Source organism: Lissotriton helveticus, chromosome 4_1 (assembly GCF_964261635.1).
Source record: "Lissotriton helveticus chromosome 4_1, aLisHel1.1, whole genome shotgun sequence".
In the NCBI taxonomy this organism is placed as follows: Eukaryota; Metazoa; Chordata; class Amphibia; order Caudata; family Salamandridae; genus Lissotriton; species Lissotriton helveticus.
In genome coordinates, this window is record NC_136063.1 from 1,613,733,264 (window position 1) to 1,613,755,118 (window position 21,855).

Consider the following 21,855-nt stretch of genomic DNA (forward strand, 5'->3'; position numbering starts at 1 on the left):
GATCCCCAGTATGCCGGGCCCAAGACAGCAGTAATAAAAGACCACAACCTCCACCATTGGGCCTAATAACCAGTTTGTCCCATGGCCCTCTGAAAGGTGCTCTGATAACACAGCACTTCTATTAATAAAATAGTCAACAATGCCCTTGAAATTTTCGACAACGGATATTCCTGCCTCTTCATCCTTGTAGACCTCTCAGCAATTTTTGAAACAGTTAAGCACTCTTACTCCTAAAAACTCTTGAGACCAGAATGAGCTTATATGTTGCAGTCCTTAGCAGATTCACCTCCCTTCAGGAAAAGTGAGGTCAATGTATTTAGCTCCATCTCCAGCACAGCACACTTTCAGCAGGGAGACTTCAAGGTTTCCTCTTCTTTCCCACACTGTTAGGGCCTCATTTATGAAAAGTGACGCATTGCTGCATGGAAACAGTGATGCATCACTTTTCATTGTGCCCTCCTTTCTACATGCTGGATGCGTCATTTTTACAATATGGCGCATCATGTCGCAAGGAGTTACAGATACGCCAGTATTTCTGACATATCTGTAGGCGCAAAAATTATGCATTGCTGGATTGTGTCACAAAAGTGAAGCAACTTCAGCAATGGGTCATTTAACATGGGCAAGTTCCATTTCAATGTGCCTTCATCAGTCTTAGGCCTGCTGTGAGGCAGGCGAAAGATATTGATGCATTTGCGTCCTAGAAGTGGTGCAGTGAAATCTCATAGATTTCACTATGTCACTTCTTCGAGGCTTACTTGCGTCAGAACGCCCACCCTGCATACATTATACCTGGCGCAGGTATAATGTGGCGCAGGTGTTTCAAAAGTGATGCACCTACCTAGATGTGTCACTTTGTAAATATGACGCAACATGCAGAATTTTTTCCGCCACTGGTGCGTCACAAAAAGTGACGTACCGGGGGCGTAAAGGTGACATAAAGGCCCATAAATAAGCCCCTTAGTATTTACATAGAGCCCCGTGCAGCTATTCTCAATCAATTGAACAGTTCTTAACACTATTATGCAGACAACACTCAACTCTAAATGCGAATCACTTCCCCAGAAGACATCTCCACAGATTTATAATTCCTCACTGCAATATATCCTGGATGATCTTGTACCACCTTAAAATGAATCCTCTGCAACAGATTTTCTCTTGATCTCTCCTCCCAGTTGCCACATTTCTGCACTAAAATGGCTTGAAGATAGCTCAATGGGAAGCCAATCATTGTAGCAGGTGCTATATACCTCGGGTTCACCCTAGATAAATACCTAAGCATATAAGTCCACATCAAGAGCTGAACAAAGGGAGTCCAATTTAATCTCAAACTGCTGGGAGGATCAAAGGATTAATCAAAGCCCAAGACTGCAGATTAGTCATACAGGTTTTAGTCCTATTAAGACTTGATTATGGAAACTCACTGCTTGTCGGAATCCCCAAAATTCACCTCACACCTCTCAGAGATGTACTACACTCAGCTGCCAGACTGGTCAGAGGTTCAGAAAAATTGGAACATATCTGTCCCATTCTCACCTCTCTCGGGTGGCTACCTTTGGTACTAGGGACTTTTCTCAAACTTAGCTGCATCACACATAATGCAACACATGAAAACAACCCTAACTACCGCAGCCACCATATATGTATCTCTGGAGTGCATTCCCAAATGAGAAGGGTGGGAAGCGTAAACACTCTACTACTGGAAACTCCTACTTTAAGAACTCAAGAATGCTGACCCAATCCTCCTCATGATGTGCACCTAGAATGCATAACTCCATCGCTCCAAACCTCAGACTGATCCCCTCTCACTAGATATTTAGGGTTTGATTTAGAGTTTGGCAGACAGGCTAACCATCTACCTTTCTACAGGTACATTATATCTATGGCACTTGTAATAAGGTGGACAGGATATCCATCACATTTGTGCAGAGTAAACCATCCACCAAATTCTAAATCGGGCCCCTAAAAGAGAACTGAAAATTTTAATTTTCCAAGACCATCAACAGTTCCCTCATGCTGAGCTCTGCATACTACTTTTTCTTCGCCATCTCTCTCAAGCAAAGTGTACATGATGACTATTACATCTTTGCCAATAACCTGTTCTAAGATGTCTTGTTCAGCAGCTCTAACCACATTTTTTAAGTTGTAGAACACATCCAGCTAATCCAGATATGTTTTATACATATTTACCTCATGCTGCAAGCATGGGAAAAATCATCCCTAAAATGGCCACACAATGAATGAAAGCATGTGGGATTGGGCCCAGAAATGGTGAGTCTAGCATGTTTCCCTGACATGGGGATGAAATCTTCTGTTGCCAGGTAACTAGGAAGGTGAAGGGTACACTGGCTGGAATCATTAAATCAGGCCTCAATATGTCATCCTCTATTTACCTGGCATCTTGTAATGAGATCCTGAGGATAACACTCAGGTTTAGGGATGGGATTAGGAGGCCACCGCACTCCAAGTTATCACTGACTCTGTCCATACTTTTTCACCTACAAATCATTGACTTCAGATGTATTAGTCTAGTTGATTGTAATCATAACAAGCCAACAACTTCCTGAATGCATTAGAGCAGTGTTTCCCAAACTGTGACACATTCCCAGGGGGTCCGTAGGCAACAGTTTTAAAAGCACAAAAACATTTCTTGTATAATTAGCAGCTTTCCAGCAACAATAAAACTGTCAAGAGAATGCCAGTGATTAATGTACCTGCTCCAGAGCGAGGAGAGTTTTGTTCAGTGGCAGCTTTGATTTAACTAATGTAGCACAGAGGGTTAATGTGCCTACTGCAAAGAACGTGTAACATGCATCTTAAAAAGCAGCATTTTGTGTGCCTAGGTTCGTGGTTACTGCTTTTGTCACAGAGATTCCTTTATTACTGTGCACTTCATAAGTGACAATCGTAATCTAGCAGAGGGACCTATAAACTGTCATCAAAGAGCTGCTTGCAAACTGCATGGTACCAGTTAGTAACTTATATTTTGTCCCAGTTATTCATTATCCTGATGCTGCTAAAAAGATATATTTGGGTGGAAATACATTTTTTAATGTTAAAGTCAATGCTAGCCACTGTGTTATGCTCTGAATCCTGAGTTTGTGCTTTTTCAGACCAAGAACTCTTTAAACATTTTATATACACACTGATTTACATGTATGATTCAATGTCTCTATATGTGTCTGATGTAAAGTGCTCTGACATCCTACAATAGTATGAGAGATGCTACAAAACACATGAAATACATGTGACAGAGGGGCTATTACTTGAATATAAAATACTAAAGGCCAGATGTACGATCTGTTTTTATATGCGTGAACGGGTTTGCGAACCCGTTTGCGCATGCAAAAACCTATTGGGCTATGTAGATAGCAATTTGTTTGCGACTCTCTAAATAGGTTTTGCCACTTGCTATTTGGAAGGGGCATTCCCTTCCAAATAGCGAGTCTCAAAACCATGTACAAATGTTTTGCTGTTGCAAAACAGTCACAATTACCACCTACTTCAAGTGGATGGTAATGCATTCGCAAATGGGAAGGGGTCCCCAGGGGACCCCTTCCCCTTTGCAAATGCATGCAAAATTATTTTTTAAGGTCAGGCAGTGGTCCCAGGGACCTCTGCCTGCCCTTAGAAAATGAAACGAAAACGTTTTATTTTCTTTTTTTTAAATGCATGGTAAACAGGCTGCATTTTTTTTTTAAACTGCTTTATTTAAAAGCAGTCCGAGACATAGTGGCCTGCAGAGCCCAGCAGGCCACCATCTCTGGGAGGGCTGGCATTCCCACTGGGCTCGCAAATTGCGAGAGGCTCCTTAATATTAATGAACCTCGCAATTTGCGACCCTATTGGGAATCCCAAACAGTGTTAAACACACTGTTGTACATTTCATTTAACGACTCGCAATTTGCCACTCGCAATGTGTCGCCAATTGCGAGGCGCTAAATGAAATGGTCGTACATCTGGCCCCAAAATCCTTGGGGCCTCATTTATGAGGCCTTGCGTCACTTTTGCGCCGTCGGTGCATCACTTTTTGTGAAGCACCAGTGGCGTAAAAAATGCACCTTGTTGCGCCATATTTACAAAGTGACGCATCTAAGCAGATGCGTCACTTTGTAAACCCCTGCGCTACATTATACCTGCGTCAGGTATAATGTAAGCAAGGCGGGCGTTCCCCCGCAAAAAGCTTCGTAGAAGTGACGCAGTGAAATCTATGAGATTTCACTGCATCACTTCTAGGACGCCGTTGCGTCAAAATCTTGCGCCTGTCTCACAGCAGGCGTAAGACTGACGCAGGCCCTTTCACATGGGGCTTGCCCCATGTGAAAGGACGCATTGCTGGAGTTGCGTCACTTTATTGACACACTCCAGCAATGCGTCACTTTTGCGCTTACAGATATGTCAGAAATACTGACGTATTTGTAACTCCTTGCGCCATGATGCGTCATACTGTAAATATGACGCATCATTGGTGTCGCAAGGAGGGCGCAGTGAAAAGTGACGCATCGCTGTTTTCACGCAGCGATGCGTCACTTTTCATAAATGAGGCCCTTAGTACTTTGAGTATTTGTTTTGTGTGTACACCTGTGTATTTTTTCGAATTACTGTTTTAATGTTTGAAATTTAACTCATACAAATTGCTTTGGGGTCCCCGGCTTCCAGTGGTGACTCAATGGGGGTCCTCAGGAGTCAAAAGTTTGGGAACCACTGCATTAGAGTATAACACGAAAGTCCAGGACAGGAAATATTGTGTAAGCATTGTCCTAAAAGGAGGTGGTCACTATAGTCAAGATTAGAGCAAGGGTTACATTGAGGTTAGGATTCGGTTTAGGATTACAGTTGTGCTCAGGTCTGATGACATATTTTAATTATTACAAAATTCTGTATTATTGGTTCTTCCTTATGGTAAATGCAAACTGAAAACAAATGTGGTGTGGTGTCTTGATTATGGTGTAGTTATGATATTTGCTATCATTGCATTCTTCTTTTCAGAATAGCTCTGGATCAGTATGATCTTGGTTAATTATTGATTCCGTCCAGTAGTAGGGGTCCGGCTTGTCACCGTTTTCGAGCTTGTCTTGGTGCAGTTCCAAGAGGTGAATCAGTAGAGCAGGCGCTTGTTCTGCTTTCTCTGGTTAGCTGTAGACCAACGCCAAGCACTAGTTATCCACGAGACCAATAGCGCCTCCTCTGCTTAGTTTGGCTCTGTCCTAAACGACTCCACATTAGAGAATCATGAATGCTTTTGATTTTTATACACAAAATAGTCCACTGGGCTATTTCATTACCACACGAGGTATGCATGCCTGGAGAAATGAATGTATGTTGTGTGTGAATTGTGCAGACGTAGCCAAAGGACAGTAAAGCTTGTACAGGGTCAAAGGCAAAAAGTTCCTTTATCACAGGCATCTATACTCCTTCTGTAACATCCAGTATTCGGCCAAGCTTCACTTTTAAATTATAAACATCTGGTTTATTTATACAGTTGTTGAAATAGCTTACAAATTAGAGTCCTACAAACAATACATAAACATTATAGCAAAAAATATACATAAAATAGTATTCCTTCTTTCTTCTATAAATGCTGTAAAAGTGTTACTATTTATATAAATATACATATATACATATGCAATATATATACATGACTATATGTATATATACTGCTAATATATACACACATATATGTATATAAATAATACTCGATTAGAAGACTTACATATATTATTTGAAACTTTGTGTAGTGGGCTGGTCACCGGTGGGTGCGCAGTGTGTCACAGTGGCTAAATTTGAAAGTATGTACAGATCTTCGACAAGCAAGGTGTTTCCTCTGACAGATCAAGAAACTGGTGGGCGGCACTTCACACCTTTGAGAGGAGTCATCTTTCAGTTGAAGTTTTTGATGTTTGTGCATGTGTTCAAACTGTGTACATCCTCTTTCCTTGGTCAAGATAAATATAGATATATATATATATATATAGAATCTGAAACAGTCATCAATGCAGTGAACATATGCTCAATCTATGTTAAATGCATATCTATATACATACATAAACTTAAATATGGTGTATATACAGTATCTATAGGTCCCTTTCTGTGAGTAGCTAAGTATGTTACAGAGCCTGCATACAAACAGTGTTGTCCTTCATTGGCTGTGGGCTTCAAAGAACCCAGTGAGAAGAGTTTTAAGTTTCGATGTCCATTCCGATAAGACTAATGTCACCGCTGTGGGCAAAGCGCGGGCTTGATACACCTTCCTTTGTGTAGAACTAAATTTGCAGGGCAGTGGCAGCCGGCCACGCACGCCTTGACACACGGACCAATCTCGTTCCAGTTGTCACATGTCTTCAGGCAACCCGGACCACAGGTGTCGTACACGGCGCCATGTTTGCACTGAGTTGCTGAAAAGAAATTAAAAAAAAAACATAGGGGGTTTATTCCATGTTATTGAGACTTTCTGTTTATTGCTGTTTGGTTTTTCAACGAGGCATAGGTTGTTCTGATACAAATATTAATTCATCCTAATAATGAAATACACTGTATTGCAGTCCCTGTTTTGCAGTCAATGCCTAGCAGGGTTTCAAACCTGTTAATGAAGTCTTCATGGTTGCTTTGGAAAGTCTTACTCTGCCATAAAGTCACCAATGTTTTCAGATTTCCTGGCTTGAAAGATTGTGCACTCATACTAACGGCCTCTCAAAAAACGTTCATCAAAATATGCAAAAGACTGCAAAAGTTGGCAAATAAATATCCATCCAAAAGAAGCATAATATAAATCTATCAACTGCTTAGGAGGGCATTTCAGAAACTAAAATAATGTATAGATACAACGCACAAATTGTCACTAGGCAACTCAAAGTGGCTCAAATGGCAGCGTCGCTTAACTAAGCGCACAAACGTGTTTTTCGCTAGGTAGGGGCCTCATTTACAATATTTTGATGCAAGACAGAGCAGAAAGCCTTCCTGCTGCGCTGCCGTTCATCAAAATAAAAGGGCAGGAATGAGCCATATGTAGAAGATATGTAGCATTCATGTCCTTCTCCCCTGCACTGACACACAATCAGCAACCGTGCGCCAGCACAGAAACTCGTGCGTCATTTTGCAAGGGTGCCTGCGCTGAGGGGATGATATTCCTCTTTCTATGCATTCTGCAGAATGCAGCACACATATACAGAGGAACAAACAAGGAGAAATACAAGTATTTCTCCTTCTTCCACCTCCTTATGCATCCCCTGAGGAGGTGTAAGATTCTGACCATATTCCCAGGTTTACAAAATGTTGTAAATCGGGGAATGCGTCAAGTTCCATGGATGTTGCATGGGAACACCCACAGCAACACCCATGGAATGCCCCTTTCATGCCGAATTATGCGTGAAAGGGAAACATATGTACAAGGTCATAAAAAGTCACACAGGGTGACTTTATATGGCCCTGTAAATATGGGGAAGCCCATTGCGCTGCTGGTGCGTCAATAAAAGTGATGCACTGGTGGCGCAAAGGGCTTGTAAATAAGCCCCTAGGTTGGCAAGAGCAAAACACTGAGGGACAGGTTTATCTCCGGTTCTGCATCGCCCTTGTGCCATGCGAGGTGATAGAGGGTGACACAAAACCTAGAATGAGATTTACCAGGCCACTCAATGCTTTGTGTGGCCCTGCATGACTTGGCAAATAAGGAGTAACATCCACCCATATATTTTGATGCATTCACAGATTTACCATGAGTGGTATACCTGGGAATGTGTCAAAATGCTAAGTTTTTCCAGGGGAGGCGTAACGAGGAGAAATATCTTTATTTCACCTCATTTTTTACTCTTTCTATGTTTGCTGCAGAGAAAGAGGAAAAAGCCATGAAGGAGTATTTATGTGCAGGAAGGTGCTGTTTTCTACACAAAAACAGTCCTGCCTGCAACGCAGGCACCCTGAAACCACTTGTCTAGCTGCATTGCGTGAAAGTATGATAAATATGGTCCTAAATGGTTGTGCATGACCAAACTCCAAAAACACCTGATGTTCATGCAAAGTGGCAGAAAGAGGCAGGAACAGTACAAACCCCTTGGATTCCATTCCGCACAACTTAAACTCCAATCAACTAAAGCAGGAGAACCTGGTTTGATGTGTCTCCTAGAGCCAAAATAAAACTGTCTAAAACCAAATAAACAATACTTATTGAATCACTGAAGGAAGACACTAAAGGTAAACAAGTGGGGAGAGTGCAATACATAAGTGGTGGTATCGCTATCGGGTAATGTTGCTGTAGGGGTTGCCAGTGTGCTATTGTGGGAAGGTTCTATTTCAACGAGAATTAAAAAGTTTATGCTGTGCAGTTTCATGCGTTAATAACCCTGTAAGCAATGAGTGTTTATTTAAACAACAGAAATAAACTGTCAGAGAAATTATCATAAATTTACACTTAAGTACGTCCGGTGTGGTGGTCATCAGAGGGCTAGAGGCAAATATGCTGCCTACAGATATGCCCTGTCAGAAATAGGTTGGTCTGTGAAGTGGTGAAGTTGTTTCTCTGGGAAGAGTCCATTTAAGGACGAGAACCCGCACTTATCCAAGGGTGGCATTCTTTATCATTGGGTCCCCTCCTCACACCCGGACTGCAAGGTCCGTGTTGTGGTATACAACTCCCAAAGTGGGAGGAGCAGAGGTGTTTTTTGATGAGCAATGGAGATAGCGTCAGTGAGGGACAGAGTCCATTTAGAAACTATAATGGGTTGTGTAGGTTAAAACTACGTCTTACCTGGCAACCCAAGAGCTTTAGGTACTTGGGCCTAGACTTTGAGAAAGACCTAATCTCAACCCTAAAAATTAATGAAGAACAACTGCTTAAGAAAATAAACAAACTTCTTGACGGATGGTCTCCAAAATACCTATCGTGGTGGGGAAGGGCCGAAACACTAAAAATGATGATTACTCCCCTAATTAACTACTTAGCAAACATGCTTCCAATGACTTTTTCAGAAGACTTTCTACAAAAGATAAATACATTATTTAGTACGTTCTTGTGGCAAGGAAAGAAACCTAGGGTAGCTATGAAAAAACTACAATTGGCTAAGTCACAAGGTGGCCTGGGCCTTCCCAATTTTAAAAACTATCAAACCGCCTTTTTGTGCAAACAGGGGGTGTACTGGTTTGCTGAGACCTCAAGTTACACACCACTATGGGTAGGAATAGAGAAAACCATCATAGGCAACGCCCCTCTCCCGACGATACTCACCATGGACCTGTCACACCTCACACATTCCAAGTATATTCTGCTTAACACTAGAAGAGCACTCCTTAGACTAGATCAAACACACAAAACTGGCCTGCAGATAAAAAAGACGACCTCTTCATCCCTATTGCATAACCCTTCCATCCGGATTAATGGGAAATCGCGCTTCTGGGATCATTGGTCGACTAGCGGCATTAACATGGTCTCAGACTTGTACGAGGGACAATTACCGTTACCATACTCTACGATCCAAGCCAAATATAACCTACAACCACTGGACTTTTATGCCTTTCTGAAATTAAAATCGGCCTTATCCGTCCGCTCATTTGCCCCCGCAGAGCCTTGGCTGAAGTGAACTCTACCACGCCTACAATATACAAGCCACTTTGTCTCGAACGCTTATAAAATGCTTTTACCAACACTAGGCAAAGCACATAGAAAGAACGAAGTTAAATGGGAAGAGGAGCCCAATAATACGGGAATTGATCTTGACTGGGATAAAATTCATGTTTCAGCTCTTACACATAAATTCTCTCCGATTCTCTCACAAACAAAGTACATGCTGATTAACAGAGTTTTCTGGATCCCCCAAAGGCTATTCAAACTGAAACTGAGAGACACCCCTACATGTTGGAACTGCTCCTTAGCTGACGGGGATCTACCACATATGCTCTTCCACTGCCCATTACTACAAAAATATTGGTCCAACGTCTTTGACTGCATTGAACATATATTTAAGATTAAACCAACGAGAGAGTTTATTTACGTTCTACTAGGCGCCATAGAGCCAACACTTACAAGGGAACATGATCGCCAACTTCTCGACCTACTACTCACCTTAGCATGCAAAGTTGTCCTGTGTAATTGGAAGAATACCTCAGAGGTTTCATTCAAACAATGGAAAGAATGGGTGTCATGCATCAGAGGGTCTGACAACCCTGCTTTACACTCCTCCCCATGGCGTGTATCCAACAAAAAATTGTGGAATGCACTTGACGCTTCTTCCTTCTCGTTTGAACCACCGTGATACTTTACTACACTGTATGTATGCCCGACAATCTCCTCAATACTGATCTACGTAACAAGAATACTACGGTAACTCCCTATTGTGATTCTGTACAGTCTATCGGACTGACACCTATGGCAGCAACACCGGAAGTAGAGGCACCCTGCAGCGCCATATGCATTGCATTACCATATCTTATTCACTATGACTACACTTGATGAAACACAGCGTACGTTTTACTATGTTTTTACTATGTTACTGCTCTCATTTTTTTCCTTTACCTGAGGGCGCATATGCTCTACTAATGACTCCCATGAGGTGGCTATTGGATTTAATCCTTATAATGGACACTGTTTTCAGAAGTTATTTATTTATACTTCATTGAGCTCTTATTGCTAGTTCATATATGTACTTTATTCAGAAGTATGCCATCTGTATTATATGCGCTATGTGGATTCGAATCTAATCCTGTGTGTATTACTCACGTATTGTATAATTCGCACTATGCCACATTACCTTACTTCACTTACTTGAATATGGAATGGCCAATGTATTTATATTTCATTGCTTGTACCTTATTTTAATTTTCCTTCTTTCTTACTTAAAAAAAACGACTTGAACACAAAAAAACTACGTCCAGAGGGTCAAAATCCTTTTTTCAGTAGGTCCAAGGGAGTAGGGTTAAAACGAGGACATGAAAAGAATGGCAGTGCAGAAACTTGTAATATGCTTGGTGGTGTCACAGCGGCACAACCAGCATATCGTGGCCTCATACCGCTGAGGGATAACAGATCCACGGTAGCTGCTGCAGTCCTTTGGCGGTACGACCACCAAACTAGTAATAAGGCAGTCAGTTCGCCACTGCGGTGGTGGCCGCACCATCACCACGGCTACAGCGGTCCATAGGACCACCGTAGACGTAATAAGCCCCTTCAATATATTTACAATATTCATTCTTGGAGAAAAAATAAGTTTAATGGTATGCGGTGGTTAGTGTCATGATGGCTGCAGCGCAAAAAGTAAAACAAGACCTGAATTTCTCACGTTGTCAACATACCTTAACCATAGTTTCAATTTCCTTTGTCTACGTTCATCCTTGAATCCTATCCTCAGTGCACTGTTTTCAATGTCAAACATTTTTCACACATACAATGCTGTGTGTTAGAAATGCAATTACGTATGCTACTTTCTAGCCGCCAACACTAATATCTAACAATAAGATGACGCTTGCCTGCTTTTTGTGGTAGCAGGTTGGAGCGGTTTCGTTCTTATCCCTAATATAATTCAGTATCAAAAACGTATGTGTCCCCTGAGGAAGGGCTGAAGGTCTTCACGAATGCAGGTAGGGTGGAAACAATATATTTCGCGTAGAAAAATGTGGCCTTAATGTCATTTTTCTGGCAGACGGTTATATTTAATGAGTGTTCTCTTGTGATATGAAAGTATGCAATCGGGAATCCGAGCATTTCACCCATATGCAATGCTTTTCCACTTGTACCTTCAGGATATATGTGACAACATGACACCGTAGCTAAGTTCACCTCATTGTTTCAATTACTGCGGATTCGCTGAGCTCTGTGAAGTCGCGAGTCCCTTCAGTTCAATAAGGAGACATACTGAAAAAGAATCCATCTCCTCAGGAGATTACAGTCATTTTAGAAAAGTAAATGGTTTTTGCTAAAGTGATACCCATCTGACTGACTTAGTGGAAAGAGCAAGAGCTTAAGTCAACAAACAAAAATAAAGATTTTCGCAATTAATGCAAAGCAATGTGGAAATCTGCAACGCTGTTTTGCATAAATAGCCCAAAAAAAATCTGTGCCGTTTTTGCAATGTGTTGTGCGCTAAATATGTTCTCAGTCGCGCTTGCACAACAATGCCTTGTTTAGGCAACACTAAGCATGATTAGCATTGTGCTATGGTGCAAACGTGAGCGAGTGGCTTTCTTTGTAAATTTTGAATCAATGCTCTCCCTCCAGTACAAATTTATATGACCAGACAACTGCCCAAGGGTAAGCCACATAATATGCGTAATTTTTCAATCAATGCACATATGTGTGGGAATGTTAAACAATTTATATTTTGCCCATTTTTTGCATCTGGAGCTAGGATTCTAGGCAAAGCCAGGTTGTGTTTTTTTAGCATGAGTTTTGTTATTTTGGGTTTTTCTAGGAATGATTGCACTGTTGTCAGCCTATTACATCCACTTTAAATAGATCATCAGGTTTTGCCTGAAATGAAATGAAAAAGGAACTTGGTTAAGCGCACTGTGGCCAAGCGGCTTCCTGGCGCTGGGGACTTGGCTAGACTCACAGAGGGGACCCAGGGAGGCTAACAGGGAAATGCCTGGGAAAACAGAAAAGTTTTGAGGGCTTTACGGAAATGGGTGTAGATGGGAATAGATCGGATGGAAAGAGGAAGACTGTTCCAGAACCGTGGGGCCAACACCGAAAAACGGGTGCCCCCAGTTCTGGATTTACGGAAGCGGGGAACATGCAGAAGGGAAAGGGAAGAGGAGCGGAGAGTGCGACTGGGGGCGTGAGGGGTGATGAGAGATCTGATAAAAAGGGGAGCTGAGCGGGTGAGGGCCCGAAAGGCCAAGCAGGCCAGTTTGAAAAAAGATCTGAGGTGCACAGGGAGCCAATGGAGGGACTTAACTGCAGGGGTAATGTGGGAAGATTTGGGGAGACGAAGAATGAGTTGGGCTGCCTGATTTTGAATGGCCTGAAGGCGGCGGGTTTCATAAGCGGGTATGCCCACGTACAGGCCATTCCCGTAGTCAAGGCGAGAAGTGATAAGAGCCATGACGATGGTTTTAAGGGCGTCTGACGAGAAAAACCGGGAAATCTTACGAATAAGACGGAGGGACAAAAAACAAGAGGATACGACGGAGCTGATTTGGGCATGCATGGACAGGTCATGGCTGACCTTGATGCCCAGGGTTCGAACAGAGGGAACCGGTGAAGGGGGGGAGCCGAAGGAAGGGGGCCAGTGGAGCGAGGACCAAGGATTTGAGGGACCACCCGTGAGGACAAGCTCCGTCTTGTCAGGATTGAGCTTCAAATGATTGATGCTCATCCATTCGGATATGAAAACTAAAGTGGAACAGAATTTAGGGAGGGAATCAGAAGGGGAGGAAAGATCGAAAATGAGCTGGAGGTCATCCGCGTAGTTATACACAGAGACCCCCAGCTCGAGAAGAGAGATGATAAGAGGGTGGATGTAAAGATTGAAGAGAAGAGGGGAAAGGGAAGAACCTTGGGGGACCCCACAGGTAACCGAGCGAGGAGGAGCGGAGAAACCTGAGAGGTGGACCGCTTGGGACCTGCCTTGAAGAAAGGACCCAAGCCAAGAGAGGGCAGCGCCCCGTATGCCCGCTGCGCTGACACGGTCGAGAAGGATGGAATGATCGACCGTGTCAAACGCAGCGGACAAATCGAGGAGAACCAAGGCTTGGGGGAGATTGATGTCAGCTTTCCCCTTAAGTTCGTCCAGGACCGCGAGGACCACAGTCTCAGTGGAATGACCTGGGCGAAAACCCGCCTGATGGGAGGCCAGGAGGTGGTTCTCCTCGATATAGGTGGACAGACAAGATGTAACATAGCTTTCAAGGATCTTGCCAAGATAAGGGAGAAGAGAGATAGGCCTAAAGTTAGGAAGAAGTGAGGGATCTAGACCAGTTTTTTTAAGAATGGGAAGAACTATAGCCGATTTGAAAGGTGAAGGAACAGAACCCAGGGCCAGTGAAGAGTTAAGAAGGGCAAGTGGAGGGGCAGGGCAGCCATTAAAGAGAGTTCTGAGGATCCGTGCAGGAGCACAGTCCGCCGGGGAGCCAGACTCGACTTTTATAAGCAGGTTAAGAAAAGGGTCCAGAGTAATGGGTGGAAAATGATCCAGGGAAGAGGAGGACGATGGGAGAGAACAGGAGAAACCAGGTTGAAGCACAGTAGGAATATTGGCCTTTATGATGGCGATCTTGTCAATAAAGTAATCATTGAGTGAAGAGCAAAGGATCTGAGATGGAACAAGACTAATGCTGGTGCGGTCAGAAGTGGCGAGATTGTGAACCAAGGAAAAAATTTCTCAAGATTTATTAGCAGAAAGGGCAACTCTCTCGGAAAAGTATTTGGTTTTTGCCGCGAGGATCGCTCGTTTATAATCATTGAGAAGGAGTCTATATTTGGCGCGGAGAGTGGGACAATAGTTCCGTCTCCAATGACGTTCCGACCGCCTAAGATCGAGTTTGAGAGCTTTAAGCTCAGTAGTAAACCATTTGTGCGCGTCATAGGGGTGGACGGCTTTAACCTTCTTGAGCGGGGTGACCTGATCGCAAGAAGAAGAGAGCCAGGTGCTAATGGCATCTGCCTGAGAGTCCAAAGAGAGATCGGTAAGATCAGGAGCTGAGGAAGCCAGGGAGAGTGAGAGAGAATTAAGGTCAATCTGGTTCCAACTACGAGCCAGAATATTTTTGGGTAGCGGGAACTTATCGGCCGAGCCCAGGAGAATGGAAAATGATATCATAGAGTGGTCCGATCAGACGCAGGGGAGTATAGAGGGGGATGAAACGTCGCAGCGTGATGACCAAATTTGGTCCAGGATGTGACCCTGGATGTGAGTGGGGGCCGAGACATGGGATGAGAAGTTCAAACACTGAAGGGTAGCAGAAAAGTCTTTAGAAGACAGCTCTTCCCTGGGGTCATGTGGCCAGTAGTTAAAATCACCAAGCAGGAGAACCGAAGAGTTGTTGACCACCAACGTAGCCAAAAGATCTTGTAGAGCAGCTACATATGAAGGCATGACTTTAGGGGGGCGATACATAAGGACTACGGTAAGAGGTACGGAAAGATTAAAAGATCGGGCTACCAAGTAGTCCACGTTAGGTATAGGGGGGTGAGCAAGAAGTTGGAATTTCAAGGTGGAACGGATAATCATTGCCACACCTCCCCCAACCTTACCATCCGGACGGTCTGCTCGGAGGGCATAGTAGGTGTCAGGGAGAATGGCCAGAAGATCCGGAAGGGAGTCGGTGGAGAACCAGGTCTCAGTAAGAAATAAAAAGTCTGGGAAGTCTGTGTTCAGAAGATTAAAAAGTTCCGTCTGGTGCTTGACAGCAGAGCGGGTATTAAGCAGATAAGCGGAAGCTGCCGAGGGGACAGAAGAAGGGCGAGTGATAGGGGAAGGATAAGAAGGAGGAGAGGTAGGGCTGTGGACGGAAGAGAGCAAACAGGGAGGGCAGGGGACAAGGATACCAAGAGAATCAAGACGATGCAACAAAGAGGGGGAAGGAAGGGAAGTTGCAGGATAAGCAGAGAGTTGAGCCGAGGAATAAACCAGAGAATGGACAGAGTCTGTGGCCCCTGGTCCCGGCCCGTCGTGGACGGGCGCAGACGGGCTTGCCTTTGGCTTGCCTTTTGCGCGCCGCCGGCGCGCCCGCTGCGCCCGCCCGCTGCGCGGACGGGAAGGTGTCCGCATTTTATCCCGTGTGAGGCGGGTGGGTAGAGTCCAACTACTGGACCGCAACCCAAATTGTTCCCCCACTATGGCGCCCGTTCTAGCCTGCCGGCGTCAGCCCCAACCTCGGCTGCACCGGTCAGGAAGTGGGACGAGGGGCCTCGGAGCAACTTTACTCTTGCACCGAGGGATCCAAGGTACAGGCAAATTAAAAAAGGTCTCTCTAAAATATTTTACAGTTTTTAAAAGTGTTATGCCAGTAAATGCAAATATCACACAACAAGAGTTGCCTGCTAGTCAACAATGCAGTTTCTGTACTGCGTTCCAGTGGCGGCTCCTCGAGGGAGTGCTGCGGGGTGATGAGGCGGGGGAGAAGCAGGGTGGGGGGTAGTAAACTCCGACATACGGCCGAACGGAGTTGGCATATTTGATTTACTGGTAAGTCCTTAGTAAACTGCACTGAGTGTGCCAGATGTGCATTTGCAGTAGACAGCCACGGGGGGGGTCAAGGTATGCTTGGCCCTTCATGAATGACTCAGATCTGAGCTGAATAGGGCTTGGCTGCATTTAGAGTAGTGGGAGGAGATTTCCTTGCACCTGAATAGGGCTTGTCTCACTTGCACAATGCTGTCTCCACCCACTGTGGTCATACTGCACCAGTGAGGACAGAACTGGTTTGGACTGAGCTAAGAAAACCTTGCACAAAGAGAACAAAAACAAAATGGGGTATAAGTAGTAGATCTTAAACCCCGGAACTTTAGATCACTTCTGGACTCAAGAGGATCCTTTACCAAGGAGAAGGGTTGGAGAGCTGTGATGAGGTGTACTGTCCTTTTGCTGTGTGGGGTTGGCCTGCAGTTGCTGTTTCTGCCAAGTAAAGGACAAAGACTGGAACTTTGCTGTGAACCTGCTTGAAGAAGAATCTCCAAGGGCCTGAGTGTGCTGGCCTCCTGTTCTGAAGTCACAGGGACACACAGACATCATCCCCAGCTCCCGTGAACTCTGTTGATGAGAGTTCTGACCTGCCAGGAGGTGCTTATTCCAGTACTGGTTCTCTGGAGGTTGTTCATGCTGTTGAGAGCTGGAAGAAACATAAAAGAAGCAAAAAAAGCTGTGTTTGATGCTATCAGGGATGCCTCTGTGATGCTACGACCTGCACCAAGGCCGGGGCACTGCTCGTGAAGTGCACGGCGCATCTCGCGCCCTGCCCCACAGCGCCGACACTTGCCGATGCCTGCTGACACCTGCAGTCATCAGCATTTCCTGACGCTAGCGCTCTCACGGACTCCGTCATCGTCAACGCATGCATTCTGTTATCGCAGCGCCGATAACCACCAAGGGTGACTTCACTTTGTCACTGGAACCGATGCTTCACTGCCGATGCAAAAGTCTTCCCCTGTCCTGGACTCGACACATAGTCTCCTCATGGACACGATGCCTCATCTCTGCTGGGGCAGCCAGGAAGCCGGCCTCGACCTCAGTACCGACACCTCACCACCACGATGCCGTGCATCATCATAGACTTTGCTTCCAAGGTATTGTTTGTTTGGGGGTCCATGTGACTCCATGCCCAATGCCGCGCTCCTTGTGGTCGTCGCCGTACTTTGGATTTATTGCTGTCACAACATCACAATAGCCCCAGATGGAGCTATTTGTTCTCTACAAGCTTTATTTTTGCAATAACTGTTCTAAAGTCATATCTTATTACCTGTATGTTGGATTTTTGTCATTTTGGGCTTCTTGAGTTTAGATAGAGATACTTTATTTTACCCAAACTGGTGTGGTGTCCATTTGTGGTGTTATCACTGTATTATTGTGTGTTTTGGGTACAAATACTTTACACATTGCCTTTGGGATAAGCCTGTCTGCTCGTGAACAGCTACCCAGTGGGTGAGCAGTGGTTATCTAAAGTAAGTATCCCCCTTACCCTGACTATAAGCAAGAGTTCCTATTTGGACAAAGGTACCTACCTCTGCCAACTAGAGACTCCCATTTCTAACAGGGTGTTTGCGCTTCTTAGGTTTCTTGACTGAGGAGCCTTCTTGAGTTTTGAGGCCAGGCAAGGAGGTTTTCCAGTGTGAAGGACTTTATAAGTAATACAGGTGGTGCAAAAGCTGTAGCATGCTTCATTTGGGAGCCAATTCAGTTATTTAAGGGCAGGGGAGAAGGGGTCATATTGTTTGATTCCTGTGACCATTCTAGCTGCCTCATTGAGAGTGGTTCTGATGGGTGCAAGGTGGTATTTGGTAGAGCCTGTGAGGTTGGCATTCACAAAGTCCAATCTAGACAGCACTAGTGCTTTCCTGGCAGATTTGAGATCATTTGGTGGCAGGTAGGATTTGAATTTGTTCAGTAGATTCAGGTTGTAGAACGGAACACATTGCGCTATTCTCTATATGATCTTTCATTGTCAGTTTGGGGTCCAGTGTGATTCTTAGAGATTTGGCAGTATCAGTTAGGGTTAAGTTGCAGTTAAGAGTGTCTATGCGGTTAATCCATACTTGCGTCTGGGTGAACTTATCTTGATTGAGTGTTCGTGGTTATAAGAAAGCTAGTGCTGGACTTCTTTGATGGTGGCATTTAATTGGTGAATCTTGTCCAGTGGAGATTTCCATGTAGAGCTGGGTGTCATCAGCATGTAGATGGAAGGAAATGTTTGCATGGTCAAGGATGACTTTGAGGGGTTCCACGTAGGTATTGAACAGTGTGGGGAGAGAACAGAGCCTTGAAGGATACCCCAGGAAGATGATATAGAAGAGGTTTAATTGCCTGTTTTCATTTGTTGAGAACAGTTTTGTAGGAAGATTGTGAACCAGCATATGACCACCCCTTGTGCACGATCCATTTTCATAGGACATCCAGGAAAGCTTGTGGTGGACTGTGTCAAATGCTGTTGATTGATTTAGGAGTATGATCAGGCAGCATATGTCTGTGTCCAGGGATTTGTGTAGGTCATCTACTATATTCTAAATAGCTGTTTCAGTGCTGCATCCTTTTCTGAAGCCTGATTGGTGAGGGTCCAGGAGATTATTGTTTTCTATGTGCTGCTTATGTTGTGAGAGAACATATCTCCCTAGAGTTTTGGCTAGGAAGGGGAGATTTGCGAAAGGTCTGAAGTTATTGATGTCATTCAGGTCTGCTCCCGATTTTTTGAGCATTGGTGTAACTTGCCCGAGTTTCACAGTCGGGCATCCCTCCAGTCATCAGCAAGATGTTTATGATTTTGGTCCAGAGGGGGAGGGGGTTAGTACGTGTTTGAGTTTTTTTGTCAGAGAGGCTGGAAGGGGGTCTGCTAGGTGGGAGGAGGGTTTGGACTTAGCCAACAGAACCGATTTGTCTGCCTCCGAGAGTTGGTTGAATACCTTCCAGTATCTTCCCTCCCGAACTCAGGTTCAAGCGCTGGGATGCTCTAGGGTTACTACGCGCTCTACAAAACCTTAAAATTAATAAAATAAAAATAAATCTTGGAGTTATGTGAGGCCCTTGTGTTCGAAAGTCACACTTTTTGGCCTGATTACCCCCATTTGTTTGTGCTGACTGACACTGGTGGCAACTGACTCTGACTGGGCCCTGGATTCTGCTAGTCAGGCCCAGGGCCACTGCTATATAAACACAACACACATATATTAAGGTGCACTTGTAATTGGCATGACCTACCCTAAAAGTCCCTAGTAGATAATAGGGCAAGGGGATAAAAACTACCCATAAGTCCCTAGAATATAATAGGGTAGGCCGTTTAGAGGCCAGCAGCCTTTGTTGCACTTGCGTGTGGGTACTGCTGAGAGCCTGGGGTCATTTTAAAAGCAGCCCTGTGTTGTAGCACTGCTTTTAAAAGTAAAGTTCACTGTAAAACTCGACTTTGGTGGTAGGAGCGTTACAAAGTGATAATCTACCTTATTTTGACCTTATGGGTATCCACAAGGTGTCCCCTATGTGCTCCTTGGGTGGGGTAATGTAACTATAAGCAGGGTCCCTTAATCCCTTCCATGCTGGTGACAGAATCGCTCCGTCACCAGCCTCGGTCGCGCTGTGCTGGTGACTGAGCGGTTCCGTCACGGCCCGCTCGGCACGCCTGCGCGGTGCTGATTTCGCGCCTGCGTGGCGTGTTCTATTGAGCGGGCGGGGCCGTGACGGAACCGCTCCGTCACAAGCACAGCGCGCCCGAGGCTCGTGACGGAGCGGTTCCGTCACGAGCATGGGAGCGCCGCGCGGCCCCCCTCCCTCCTAGCGCTGCGGCAGAATTGCCGCCGCAGCAAAGGAGTTAAAAGATGTTTTGTAAACCCTGGTGGGTGAAAGCTGCACATTTTAAATTCCCCAGTATAGGAAATTCACTACAAAGTCGACTTTGGTGCTGTGGACACTGTGATTAAATAACAAAAATCGTTCTTGCATATTAAGAACTGTTCGGGTCTACCCTATGTTTTCCAGGGGTAGAGGGTGCTGAAAAAGCACTATAGCACACCCCTCTTGCTAAAGACCCCCTGGTGCAAGAAAATACAGGTTTGACGAAAAGTTTTTTCAAGTACTTAAGCCTAAAACTTGCATCGAATTGCCCTTTCGATCTAGTTGTAATGTTGGTTCCTTTAAGAAAGACTATAATAGCCATCATTCAGTCCTAGCTACTTCTAAATGTCGCCTCCTCAAAAATATTTTATTCAAGTATCATATTTTTGCTGTATGAGTATGATCAGAAGTTCCTAGGACCCTTCTTGACTGGTTATTGAACAGCTTATCCAGTTCAAGTGTTCAAGTATCTAGGTATATCCCACAGATATTTCTTTGGCACTGAAAAAACAGAGCTTTCTATACTTCTTCATATGTCCCTTTGTTCAATCTGCGCTCTCCAGCTTGCCCTAGTTTTGAAGTTCCCCGAATGTACAAAGAGCACTTTTAGATGATGCTCCTTTGGTTACTTGACTCCAAAACACTGGAACCAGTTACTTGACTACATACAAAATGTATAAAGCCACTTCCTTTGTTGAAATTATCTCAAAACATTTCTCTTTTACGAATCTCTTTCTACTTGAGTGGACAGTTATGCCTCCGATATGTTTTTCATTATTTCACTTTTTCTGTATTCTTTCCTATTTTGTTTACTTGGGTTTGTTTTTTTCTGTATTCTTTTAGCATCAGGAGACCAGTTATGTTAGCAGTACCATTCATCAAATAGATAATAATAATGTATTATTTAGTGTGATGTATTCGATGTTTAGGGAAGTACTTCTATATATTTACTCTGTTGTAGTTGATTGCACTCATCTCGCTGACTATTAAAATTGGCAAGTATGGTATAACTGACCTGTTATACATCGCTAACTGTGCTTTAAAAGTGTTCCCTGTTTGAGAGAGCGAGAACAGGAAAGCACCGTATCTATTTAAACATGGCACTGTTACTCTCCTCCCAAGCTCTGGTGCACAATTACGATGATGTCTAGCATTGCTTTCATACTGGATATGTATCTTTCTAGTAAAAAAAAGATATCGGCGTACTTACATTAAAAGGTTTCCTATTTTGTGTATGTGTTGTACATTCCAACACATACACTAGTTAGGAGAATCTTAAGGAGGCATTTTTTGGGGGGCATTCCCTTATCTACAAGCCTAAGTAGAGAGGGTTTTGCATCAAAACTCATGGGTGTTAGCTTGGGAACATGCATGTACCATGCATGGGAAGCCCCCTCGAGGCAAAGTAGTACAAAATAGTGCTTAGCGCTACTTTGAATATTACTTTTAGGCAGCTTTCCAGAGCAAATGAAGTTTTGCAATGAAAATTAAATAAGAAATCAACAGCTTGCCACTATGTGTTTCACGTGTGGTGCACCAGTGCAAAGTGTTGATAAATCTCACCCATAGTTATTTTGTTGTGTCTGTGTAAGCAGTGTGCTTGCAGACCAAATAATGACGAACAGCAGCAGGTTAATAGCTTGGCACAAGGCATAGCTGCATTTACAGTCTGGGAATCTCAGCGCTTGGCACCGGAGCGGGAAGTGAGTTCTCTTTCCGGTTTGGAGTGGAACACGGCATGAAGTACACATCTCATCTCCCCATGACGAAAAGGCAAACCCAACATTTGGCCCAATTGACAAGGCATATGCTGCAGGTTCCTTGAATCCAACTCACTCGAGATTCCATCCAACACATAACAACCAGTCAATAAGCATTCATTTTCTCTTGTGGGCCTCCA

The 21,855-nt window shown here is 44.3% G+C and overlaps 1 protein-coding gene across 1 annotated transcript in view; it reads right to left on the bottom strand.

Moving 5' to 3' along the window:
- Nucleotides 1–5,454: 5,454 nt before the first annotated feature.
- Nucleotides 5,455–21,855, bottom strand: part of BMPER (BMP binding endothelial regulator) — a 429,950-nt gene continuing 413,549 nt past the window's right edge. The window contains exon 15 of the mRNA XM_078688231.1: nt 5,455–6,395. Coding sequence (XP_078544357.1) covers nt 6,214–6,395 — 182 coding nt within the window. The 3' untranslated portion in view covers nt 5,455–6,213. The remainder of the gene's footprint in view (nt 6,396–21,855) is intronic.